The 12500-nt window shown below is 40.1% G+C and overlaps 1 protein-coding gene across 1 annotated transcript in view; it reads left to right on the top strand.

Annotated features, from left to right (window-relative positions):
- Nucleotides 1–12500, top strand: part of LOC139764065 (DNA polymerase nu-like) — a 665939-nt gene that overhangs the window by 622378 nt on the left and 31061 nt on the right. Inside the window, exon 12 of the mRNA XM_071690521.1 lies at nucleotides 6690–6844. Coding sequence (XP_071546622.1) covers nucleotides 6690–6844 — 155 coding nt within the window. The remainder of the gene's footprint in view (nucleotides 1–6689; nucleotides 6845–12500) is intronic.

The following is a 12500-nucleotide window of genomic DNA, read 5'->3' on the forward strand; positions in this document are numbered from 1 at the left end:
ACTTTTCCTCGTTCCCTCCACCTCCGACACATATATCCTCTTGGTCAATCTTTTCTCACTCATTCTCTCCATGTGCCCAAACCATTTCTAAACACTCTCTTCTGCTCTCTCAACCACGCTCTTTTTATTTCCACACATCTCTCTTACCCTTACATTACTTACTCGATCAAACCACCTCACACCACATATTGTCCTCAAACATCTCATTTCCAGCACATCCACCCTCCTGCGCACAACTCTATCCATAGCCCACGCCTCGCAACCGTACAGCATTGTTGGAACAACTATTCCTTCGAACATAGCCGTTTTTGCTTTAGGAGAAAATGTTTTCGTTTATACACATTCTTCAAGGCTCCAAGGATTTTCGCCCCCTCCACCAACCTATGATTCACTTCCGCTTCCATGGTTCCATCCGCTGCAAGATCCACTCCCTGATATCTAAAACACTTTACTTTCTCCAGTTTTTCTCCATTCAAACTTACCTCCCAATTGACTTGACCCTCAACCCTACTGTACCTAATAACCTTGCTCTTATTCACATTTACTCTTAACTTTCTTCTTTCACACACTGTACGAAACTCAGTCACCAGCTTCTGCAGTTTCTCACATGAATCAGCCACCAGCGCTGTATCATCAGCGAACAACAACTGACTTACTTCCCAAGCTCTCTCATCCCTAACAGACTTCATACTTGCCCCTCTTTCCAAAACTCTTGCATTCACCTCCCTAACAACCCCATCCATAAACAAATTAAACAACCATGGAGACATCACACACCCCTGCCGCAAACCTACATTCACTGAAAACCAATCACTTTCCTCTCTTCCTACACGTACACATGCCTTACATCCTCGATAAAAACTTTTCACAGCTTCTAACAACTTGCCTCTCACACCATCTATTCTTAGTACCTTCCACAGAGCATCTCTATCAACTCTATCATATTCCTTCTCCAGATCCATAAATGCTACATACAAATCCATTTGTTTTTCTAAGTATTTCTCACATACATTCTTCAAAGCAAACACCTGATCCACACATCCTCTACCACTTTTGAAATCACACTGCTCTTCCCCAATCTGATGCTCTGTATATGTCTTCACCTTCTCAATCAATACCCTCCCATATGATTTAACAGGAATACTCAACAAACTTTTACCTCTGTAATTTATATATATATATATATATATATATATATATATATATATATATATATATATATATATATATATATATATAAATAGTGAAATTGGAAAAAATGTAGCTTAGACATTGAAGCGTAAATTGATGAGAACTACTATTGACGTTTGTGTAAATAAATTATACATTTTTCCTTTTCCATAGCCAGAGGTTGAACCATTATGTGACATTCATTTTTTCATTTCATTTCAAGCTAGAAGTTTCAGTTTCTAAATTATTTCTTGCATTTTTCATATGTATATATATGTATATGTGTGTGTGTGTGTATATGTGCGTATGTATGTGTATATATATGTATGTGTATATACATATATATATTATCCCTGGGGATAGGGGTAAAAGAATACTTCCCACGCATTCCTCGCGTGTCGTAGAAGTCGACTAGAGGGGACGGGAGCGGGGGGCCAGAAATCCTTCCCTCCTTGTATTTTTTTAACTTTCTAAAATGGGAAACAGAAGAAGGAGTCACGCAGGGAGTGCTCATCCTCCTCGAAGGCTCAGACTGGGGTGTCTAAATATGTGTGGATGTAACCAAGATGTGAAAAAAGGAGAGATAGGTAGTATGTTTGAGGAAAGGAACCTGGATGTTTTGGCTCTGAATGAAACGAAGCTCAAGGGTAAAGGGGAAGAGTGGTTTGGGAATGTCTTGTGAGTAAAGTCAGGGGTTAGTGAGAGGACAAGAGCAAGGGAAGGAGTAGCAGTACTACTGAAACAGGGGTTGAGAGATGGGTGATTATTGGTGCATATGCACCTGGGCATGAGAAGAAAGATCATGAGAGGCAAGTGTTTTGGGAGCAGCTGAATGAGTGTGTTAACAGTTTTGATGCACCAGACCGGGTTATAGTGATGGGTGATTTTAATGCAAAGGTGAGTAATGTGGCAGTTGAGGGAATAATTGGTATACATGGGGTGTTCAGTGTTGTAAATGGAAATGGTGAAGAGCTTGTAGATTTATGTGCTGAAAAAGGACTGGTGTTTGGGAATACCTGGTTTAAAAAGAGAGATATACATAAGTATACGTATGTAAGTAGGAGAGATGGCCAGAGAGCGTTATTGGATTACGTGTTAATTAACAGGCGCGCGAAAGAGAGACTTTTGGATGTTAATGTGCTGAGAGGTGCAACTGAAGGGATGTCTGATCATTATCTTGTGGAGACGTAGGTGAAGATTTGTATGGGTTTTCAGAAAAGAAGAGTGAATGTTGGGATGAAGAGGGTGGTGAGAGTAAGTGAGGTTGGGAAAGAGACTTGTGTGAGGAAGTACCAGGAGAGACTGAGTACAGAATGGAAAAAGGTGAGATCAATGGAAGTAAGGGGAGTGGGGGAGGAATGTGATGTATTTAGGGAATCAGTGATGGATTGCGCAAAAGATGTTTGTGGCATGAGAAGAGTGGGAGGTGAGTTGATTAGAAAGGGTAGTGAGTGGTGGGATGAAGAAGTAAGATTATTAGTGAAAGAGAAGAGAGAGGCATTTGGACGATTTTTGCAGGGAAAAAATGCAATTGAGTGGGAGATGTATAAAAGAGACAGGAGGTCAAGAGAAAGGTGCAAGAGGTGAAAAAGAGGGCAAATGAGTGTTGGGGTGAAAGAGTATCATTAAATTTTAGGGAAAATAAAATGATGTTCTGGAAGGAGGTAAATAAAGTGCGTAAGACAAGGGAGCAAATAACTAGTAGTGGTGATGTGCGAAGGAGATGGTGTGAGTATTTTGAAGGTTTGTTGAATGTGTTTGATGATAGAGTGGCAGATATAGGGTGTTTTGGTCGAGGTGGTGTGCAAAGTGAGAGGGTTAGGGAAAATGATTTGGTAAACAGAGAAGAGGTAGTAAAAGCTTTGCGGAAGATGAAAGCCGGCAAGGCAGCATGTTTGGATGGTATTGCAGTGGTATTCATTAAAAAAGGGGGTGACTATATCATTGACTAGTTGGTAAGGTTATTTAATTTATGTATGACTCATGGTGAGGTGCCTGAGGTTTGGCGGAATGCGTGCATAGTGCCATTGTACAAAGGCAAAGGGGATAAGAGTGAGTGCTCAAATTACAGAGGTATAAGTTTGTTGAGTATTCCTGGTAAATTATATGGGAGGGTATTGATTGAGAGGGTGAAGGCATGTACAGAGCATCAGATTGAGGAAGCGCAGTGTGGTTTCAGAAGTGGTAGAGGATGTGTGGATCAGGTGTTTGCTTTGAAGAATGTATGTGAGAAATACTTAGAAAAGCAAATGGATTTGTATGTAGCATTTATGGATCTGGAGAGGGTATATGATAGAGTTGATAGAGATGCTCTGTGGAAGGTATTAAGAATATATGGTGTGGGAGGCAAGTTGTTAGAAGCAGTGAAAAGTTTTTATCGAGGATGTAAGGCATGTGTACGTGTAGGAAGAGAGGAAAGTGATTGGTTCTCAGTGAATGTAGGTTTCCGGCAGGGGTGTGTGATGTCTCCATGGTTGTTTAATTTGTTTATGGATGGGGTTGTTAAGGAGGTAAATGCAAGAGTTTTGGAAAGAGGGGCAAGTATGAAGTCTGTCGGGGATGAGAGAGCTTGGGAAGTGAGTCAGTTGTTGTTCGCTGATGATACAGCGCTGGTGGCTGATTCATGTGAGAAACTGCAGAAGCTGGTGACTGAGTTTGGTAAAGTGTGTGGAAGAAGAAAGTTAAGAGTAAGTGTGAATAAGAGCAGGGTTATTGGGTACAGTAGGGTTGAGGGTCAAGTCAATTGGGAGGTGAATTTGAATGGAGAAAAACTGGAGGAAGTGAAGTGTTTTAGATATCTGGGAGTGGATCTGGCAGCGGATGGAATCACGGAAGCGGAAGTGGATCATAGGGTGGGGGAGGGGGCGAAAATCCTGGGGGCCTTGAAGAATGTGTGGAAGTCGAGAACATTATCTCGGAAAGCAAAAATGGGTATGTTTGAAGGAATAGTGGTTCCAACAATGTTGTATGGTTGCGAGGCGTGGGCTATGGATAGAATTGTGCGCAGGAGGATGGATGTGCTGGAAATGAGATGTTTGAGGACAATGTGTGGTGTGAGGTGGTTTGATCGAGTGAGTAACGTAAGGGTAAGAGAGATGTGTGGAAATAAAAAGAGCGTGGTTGAGAGAGCAGAAGAGGGTGTTTTGAAGTGGTTTGGGCACATGGAGAGAATGAGTGAGGAAAGATTGACCAAGAGGATATATGTGTCGGAGGTGGAGGGAACGAGGAGAAGAGGGAGACCAAATTGGAGGTGGAAAGATGGAGTGAAAAAGATTTCGTGTGATCGGGGCCTGAACATGCAGGAGGGTGAAAGGAGGGCAAGGATAGAGTGAATTGGAGCGATGTGGTATACCGGGGTTGACGTGCTGTCAGTGGATTGAATCAAGGCATGTGAAGCGTCTGGGGTAAATCATGGAAAGCTGTGTAGGAATGTATATTTGCGTGTGTGGACGTATGTATGTACATCTGTATGGGGGGGGGGGGGTGGGGCCATTTCTTTCGTCTGTTTCCTTGCGCTACCTCGCAAACGCGGGAGACAGCGACAAGTATGATAAAAAAAATTAAATAATATATATATATATATATATATATATATATATATATATATATATATATATATATATATATATATATATATATATATATATATATATATATATATATATATTCCTATGAGTCCGCGGGGAAAATGAAACACGAAAAGTTCCCAAGTGCACTTTCGTGTAATATTCACATCATCAGGGGAGACACAAGAGAGAAATATAACAGTCAGTTGATGTACATCGAAGAGACGAAGCTAGGACTCCATTTGGTAAACATGTGATTGTACGAAACATACAAGGAGCGTTCATAAACTTATCATTTTACAAATCTTGTCAACAATAAAGTTATCTAATTTGTATAGACCATCACTAATATTAAGATTATGATTCTTTGTGTATTCAATAATAGAAGATTTAGTGAGCAAGCTAAACAATATCAATGTTAATTTTGATTTCAAACTAATTAGCTTTCATGTTTCCTCACTTTTCACTAAAGCTCCAGTTGATGACCTTTTAGAATATTTATTTGATGTCTTGGATGATATTCATTTACCTTTTTCAAAGTCTAATTTCATTGAACTGATTAAATTTTGTATAAAAGACTGTGTATTTCAATTTAATGGAGATTATTATGCTCAAAAATTTGGTATGGCAATGGGTAACCCTCTTTCACCTGTACTAAGTAATCTTTATATGGAATTTTTTGAAACATAATTACTAAAGGATACTTACCTTCTAATGCAAATTGGTTTAGGTATGTAGATGATGTTCTTTGTGTTTGGCCAACTAATGAAAATTTACAAATATTTCTCCCCTTACTTAATTTAGTACCTTAGATCAAATTTACTGTAGAAAATGAAAATAATGGCATGATACCATTTTTAGATTGCATGATCCATAGACAAGGAAACAAGTTTAAGTTAAGCATATACAGAAAACCCACCAATGTATGCTCATATATCCATTATTACTCATCTCAACATGACAGAGTTAAATTATCATCATTTCAATCTATGTTCCTTGGGGCATTACGTATTTGCCGTCCATAGTTTATCGATGATGAGTTTAAGAAGATATATTCAATTGGATCTAAGTTAAAGTATCCTAGATCTTTCATTGATAAATCCCCTAAGTTAGCAAAGAAATCATCTTATAGAGTTGATCCCAAACCTCCCATTGACACCAAGAATCTTTTAGTTCTCTCTTTTAATAATAATTTCACTTTGCTTCCCATTTTGCTTAAATCCTTTAATGTAAATGTTGCCTTTAGCAACAATAGTACTATAAAGAATATCTTAATCAGTAATTCACCAGAAAATTCTCTTGGTTGCATCTATAAAATTCCTTGTGGAAACTGTGATAAATTTTATGTTCGTCGGACTGGTAAAGATCTTTCTGTTAGACTTAAGCAACATAAATATAGTATAAAAACGGGACAAGAATCAAATGCCTTGTTTAATCATGTTAAAAACTATGATCATTTTATTGACTGGAGTAACGCCATCTCAGTTATTAACTCTAACTCTATTACCAAGAGAAATATCACTGAATCTTCTATTATTAAATACACAAAGAATTATAATCTTAATATTAGTGATGGTCTATACAAATTGGATAACTTTATTGTTGATAAGATTTGTAAAATGATAAGTTTATGAACGCTCGTTGTATGTTTTGGACAATCACATGTTTACCAAATGGCGTCCTAGCTTCGTCTCTTCGATGTATATCAACTGACTGTCATATTTCTCTCTTGTGTCTCCCCTGATGATATATATATATATCATATGAATGTGGTTAAGACAGTCTACCAATTTGAAAATCTGTGTCTCTCTTATTAATATCTCGTAACAAGTGATGAAAGTTGAGGACAATGTTGATTTAGTATACAGTGGTAAAGGCTGATGGCAATTTAAGTATATCCTACCTTCTGTTTGGGCTTGTGCATGAAAATTTACATTTCATGATGATATTTAGGTTGGAGAAGGATGTGTTTGAGGTGACACCAAGTGAGCGAGAACGCACCAAACGAGTTGTATATGCTGTTATATATGGAGCTGGACAAGAAAAATTGGCGGAGGTTCTCCAGATAAGCCCACCTGAAGCTATGGATATAATCACATCCTTCATAAGTAAGTACAGTCAACATCTTTTCTACTTTTAGGTTCATATGAAATTTCACACCATTGTCTTGTTTTGTTGAAGAGGCCGCATTAGATGTTACACAAAACCCACAGAACCAGAAGGTAAACAGAAAATATCGGTACTGCACAACACACCTCACACTGGATGCTTCACCGTACAACAACCCCGTGACCTGGAGGAAGTTTTATGATGTATCTTTATGTATCACATTTTCTTATGTACTCCAACATATAATGTTAACAATGTAATGTGTTTGGCTTATCTTCTATTGTGAACGAGAGTGATGCGTGCTGGTCATAAAAGTGAGTTTTCAGGCAATGGCCACACGTGCTCGTGTTAATCTCATTTATGTATCTTTGTGCACACATACTTCCTGCGTGTTGTGAAAGGCAACTAAGAGGGTGAGCAGGAAATCCTCCCCTCCTGTATTATTTTCCAAAAGAAGGAATAGAGCAAGGAGCTAAGTAAGAATATTTCCCTCTAAGGTTCAGTCAGTTGTTCAAGATGCTACCTTGCTCACACGGGAAATGGCGAACAAGTGTAATATCCATCTGTCTATCTATCTATCTATCAATATTATTTATTTTTTTTTATTATACTTTGTCGCTGTCTCCCGCGTCAGCGAGGTAGCGCAAGGAAACAGACGAAAGAATGGCCCAACCCACCCACATACACATGTATATACATACACGCCGACACACGCACGTATACATACCTATACATCGCAATGTATACATATACATATACATATATACACATATACACACATACACATTTACATATATACACATGTACATAATTCATACTTTCTCCCCTCATTCATTCCCGTCGCCTCCCCATCACTCAGAATCTTTTTCACTCCATTCTTCCACCTCCAATTTGGTCTCCCACTTCTCCTCGTTCCCTCCACCTCTGACACATATATCCTCTTTGTCAATCTTTCCTCACTCATTCTCTCCATGTCCAGTCGCTGCCTCGCTGAAGGAGTGGATAGCGATGCTTTTTACTGTGGGATGGGGTAGCCCCAATAAAGGATGAAGGCAAGCAAGTATGAATATGTTAATGTTTATGTATCTGTTGATATGTTTATGTATGGATGTGTACGTGTATGGGCATTTATGTATATATATATGAATACATGAGGCGATGGGCAATTCTTCGTCTGTTTCCTGGCGCTACCTAGCTAACATGGGAAACGGCGATCAATTATCATTATGATAATAATAATAATGATTAGAAAAGGTAGTGAGTAGTGGGATGAAGATGTAAGATTTTTAGTTAAAGAGAAGAGAGAAGCATTTGGACAATTTTTGCAGGGAAATAGTGCAAATGACTGGGAGATTTACAAAGAAAGAGGTAAGACGTCAAGAGAAAGGCGCAAGAGATGAAAAAGAGGGCAAATGAGAGTTGGGGTGAGAGAGTATCGTTTAATTTTAGGGAGAATAAGATGTTTTGGAAGGAGGTAAATAAAGTGCGTATGACAAGAGAACAAATGGCAACTTCGGTGAAGGCGGCTAATGGGGAGGTAAAAACAAGTAATGGTGAAGTGAGGAGATGGAGTGAGTATTGTGAAGGTTTGCTGAATGTGTTTGATGATAGAGTGGCTGATATAGGGTGTTTTGGTCGAGGTGGTGTGCGAAGTGAGAGGGTCAGGGAGAATGGTTTGGTAAACAGGGAAGAGGTGGTGGAAGCTTTGCGGAAGATGAAAGCCGGCAAGGTGGCTTGTTTGGATGCTATTGCGGTGGAATTTATTAGAATAGGGGGGTGACTGTGTTGTTGACTGGTTGGTGAGGATGGATATTCACTGTATGTATGGTGCATGGTGAAGTGCTTGTGGATTGGCGGAATGCATGCATAGTACCATTCTACAAAGGTATAGTGGATAAAGGTGAGGGTTCAAATTACAGACGTATACGTTTGTTGAATATTTATGGGAAATTTTATGAGAGGGCGAAGTCATTGGGGAAAAGCAGTAAGGTTTCAGAAGTGGTAGACGATGTGTGGATCAGGTGTTTACTTTGAAGAATGTGAGAAATACTTAGAAAAAAAGTATATTCATGTGGCATTTATAGATCTGGAGAAGGCATATAGAGTTGATAGAGATGCTCTGTGGAAGTTATTAAGAGTATATGGTGTGGGAGGTAAGTTACTAGAACCAGTGAAAAGATTTATCGAGGATGTAAGGCATGTGGACGAGTAGGAAGAGAGGTAAGTGATTGGTTCCCAGTGAATGTCGGTTTGCGGCAGGGGTGCGTGATGTCTCCATAGTTGTTTAATTTGTTTATGGATGGGGTTGTTAGGGATGTGAATATAAGAGTTTTGGAAAGAGGGGCAAGTATGCAGTCTGCTGTCGATGAGAGGGCTTAGGAAGTGAGTCAGTTGTTGTTTGCTGATGATACAACGTTGGTGGATGATTCTGGTGAGAAACTGCAGGAGCTGGTGACTGAGTTTGGTAAAGTGTTTTAAAGAAGAAAGCTGGAAGTAAATGTGAATAAGAACAAGGTTATTAGGTTCAGCAAGGTTGAGGGACAGGTCAATTGGGAGGTAAGTATGATTGGAGAATAACTGGAGGAAGTGAAGCGTTTTAGATATCTAAGTGTGGATTTGGTAGCGGATGGAACCATGGAAGCGGAAGTGAGTCACAGGGTGGGGAGGGGGCGAAGGTTCTTGTAGCGTTGAAGAATGTGTGGAAGGTGAAAACGTTATCTCGAAGAGCAAAAATGTATATGTTTGAAAGAAGTGCGGTTCCAACAATGTTATATGGTTGCGGGGCTTGGGCTATAGATAGGATTGTGCGGAGGAGGAAAAATGTAGGAAATGAAATGTTTGAGGACAATATGCGGTGTGTGGGTTTGATCGAGTAAGTAATGAAAGAGTAAGAGAGATGTGTGGTAACAAAAAGAGTGTGGTTGAGAGAGTAGAAGAGGGTGTATTGAAATGGCTTGGTCACATGAAGAGAATGAATGAGGAAAGATTGAAAAATAGGAATCGTGTGTCAGAGGTGGGGGGACGAGGAGAAGTGGGAGACCAAATTGGAGGTGGAAGGATGGAGTGAAAAAGATTTTGAGCGATCGGGGCCTGAACATATAGGAGGGTGAAAGGCGTACAAGGAATAGAGTGAATTGGAACGATGTGGTATAGTGGGGTCGACGTGTTCTCAATAGATTGGATTAGGAGGGCATGTGAAGCGTCTGGGATAAACCATGGAAAGTTTTCTGGGGCCTCAGTGTGGAAAGGGAGCTGTGGTTTCGGTGCATTATCCATGACAGCTAGAGACTGAGTGTGGACGAATGTGAACTTTTGTCTTTTCCTAGCGCTACCTCGCGGGAGGAGGGGGTGATGGATGTGTGGATGTAACCAAGATGAGAAAAAAGGAGAGATAGGTAGTATGTTTGAGGAAAGGAACCTGGATGTTTTGGCTCTGAGTGAAACGAAGCTCAAGGGTAAAGGGGAAGAGTGGTTTGGGAATGTCTTAGGAGTAAAGTCAGGGGTTAGTGAGAGGACAAGAGCAAGGGAAGGAGTAGTACTACTGAAACAGGAGTTGTAGGAGTATGTGATAGAGTGTAAGAAAGTAAATTCTAGATTGATATAGGTAAAGCTGAAAGTGGATGGAGAGAGATGGGTGATTATTGGTGCATATGCACCTGGGCATGAGAAGAAAGATCATGAGAGGCAAGTGTTTTGGGAGCAGCTGAATGAGTGTGTTAGTGGTTTTGATGGACAAGACCGGGTTATAGTGATGGGTGATTTGAATGCAAAGGTGAGCAATGTGGCAGTTGAGGGAATAATTGGTATGCATGGAGTGTTCAGTGTTTTAAATAGAAATGGTGAAGAGCTTGTAGATTTATGTGCTGAAAAAGGACTGGTGATTGGGAATACCTGGTTTAAAAAGAGAGATATACATAAGTATACGTATGTAAGTAGGAGAGATGGCCAGAGAGCGTTATTTGATTACGTGTTAATTGATAGGCGCGCGAAAGAGAGACTTTTGGATGTTAATGTGGTGAGAGGTGCAACTGGAGGGACGTCTGATCATTATCTTGTGGAGACGCAGGTGAGGATTTGTAGGGGTTTTCAGAAAAGAAGAGTGAATGTTGGGGTGAAAAGAGTGGTGAGAGTAAGTGAGCTTGGAAAGGAGACTTGTATGAGGAAGTACCAGGAGAGACTGAGTACAGAATGGAAAAAGGTGAGAACAAAGGAGGTAAGGGGAGTGGGGGAGGAATGGGATGTATTTAGGGAAGCAGTGATGGCTTGTGCAAAAGATGCTTGTGGCATGAGAAGCGTGGGAGGTGGGTTGATTAGAAAGGGTAGTGAGTGGTGGGATGAAGAAGTGAGATTATTAGTGAAAGAAAAGAGAGGCATTTGGACGATTTTTGTAGGGAAAAAATGCAAATGAGCGGGAGATGTATAAAAGAAAGAGGCAGAAGGTCAAGAGAAAGGTACAAGAGGTGAAAAAGAGGGCAAATGAGAGTTGGGGTGAAAGAGTATCATTAAATTTTAGGGAAAATAAAAAGATGTTGTGGAAGGAGGTAAATAAAGTGCGTAAGACAAGGGAGCAAGTGGGAACTTCAGTGAAGGGGGCTAATGGGGAGGTGATAACAACTAGTGGTGATGTGAGAAAGAGATGGAGTGAGTATTTTGAAGATCTGTTGAATGTGTTTGATGATAGAGTGGCAGATATAGGGTGTTTTGGTCGAAGTGGTGTGCAAAGTGAGAGGGTTAGGGAAAATGATTTGGTAAACAGAGAAGAGGTAGTAAAAGCTTTGCGGAAGATGAAAGCCGGCAAGGCAGCAGGTTTGGATGGTATTGCAGTGGAATTTATTAAGAAGGGGGTTGACTGTATTGTTGACTAGTTGGTAAGGTTATTTAGTGTATGTATGATTCATGATGAGGTGCCTGAGGATTGGCGGAATGCTTGTATAATGCCATTGTACAAAGGCAAAGGGGATAAGAGTGAGTGCTCAAATGACAGAGGTATAAGTTTGTTGAGTATTCCTGGTAAATTATATGGAAGGGTATTGATTGAGAGGGTGAAGGCATGTACAGAGCATCAGACTGGGGAAGAGCAGTGTGGTTTCAGAAGTGGTAGAGGATGTGTGGATCAGGTATTTGCTTTGAAGAATGTATGTGAGAAATACTTAGAAAAACAAATGGATTTGTATGTAGCATTTATGGATCTGGAGAAGGCATATAATTGAGTTGATAGAGATGCTCTGTGGAATGTATTAAGAATATATGGTGTTGGAGGCAAGTTGTCAGAAGCAGTGAAAAGTTTTTATCGAGGATATAAGGCATGTGTACGTGTAGGAAGAGAGGAAAGTGATTGGTTCTCAGTGAATGTAGGTTTGCGGCAGGGGTGTGTGATGTCTCCATGGTTGTTTAATTTGTTTATGGATGGTGTTGTTAGGGAGGTGAATGCAAGAATTTTGGAAAGAGGGTCAAGTATGCAGTCTGTTTTCGATGAGAGAGCTTGGGAAGTGAGTCAGTTGTTGTTCGCTGATGATACAGTGCTGGTGACTGATTCATGTGAGAAACTGCAGAAGTTGGTGACTGAGTTTGATAAAGTGTGTGAAAGAAGAAAGTTAAGAGTAAATGTGAATAAGAGCAAGGTTATTAGGTACAGTATGGTTGAGGGTCAAGTCA

Source organism: Panulirus ornatus, chromosome 48, assembly GCF_036320965.1.
Source record: "Panulirus ornatus isolate Po-2019 chromosome 48, ASM3632096v1, whole genome shotgun sequence".
NCBI classification, from domain to species: Eukaryota; Metazoa; Arthropoda; class Malacostraca; order Decapoda; family Palinuridae; genus Panulirus; species Panulirus ornatus.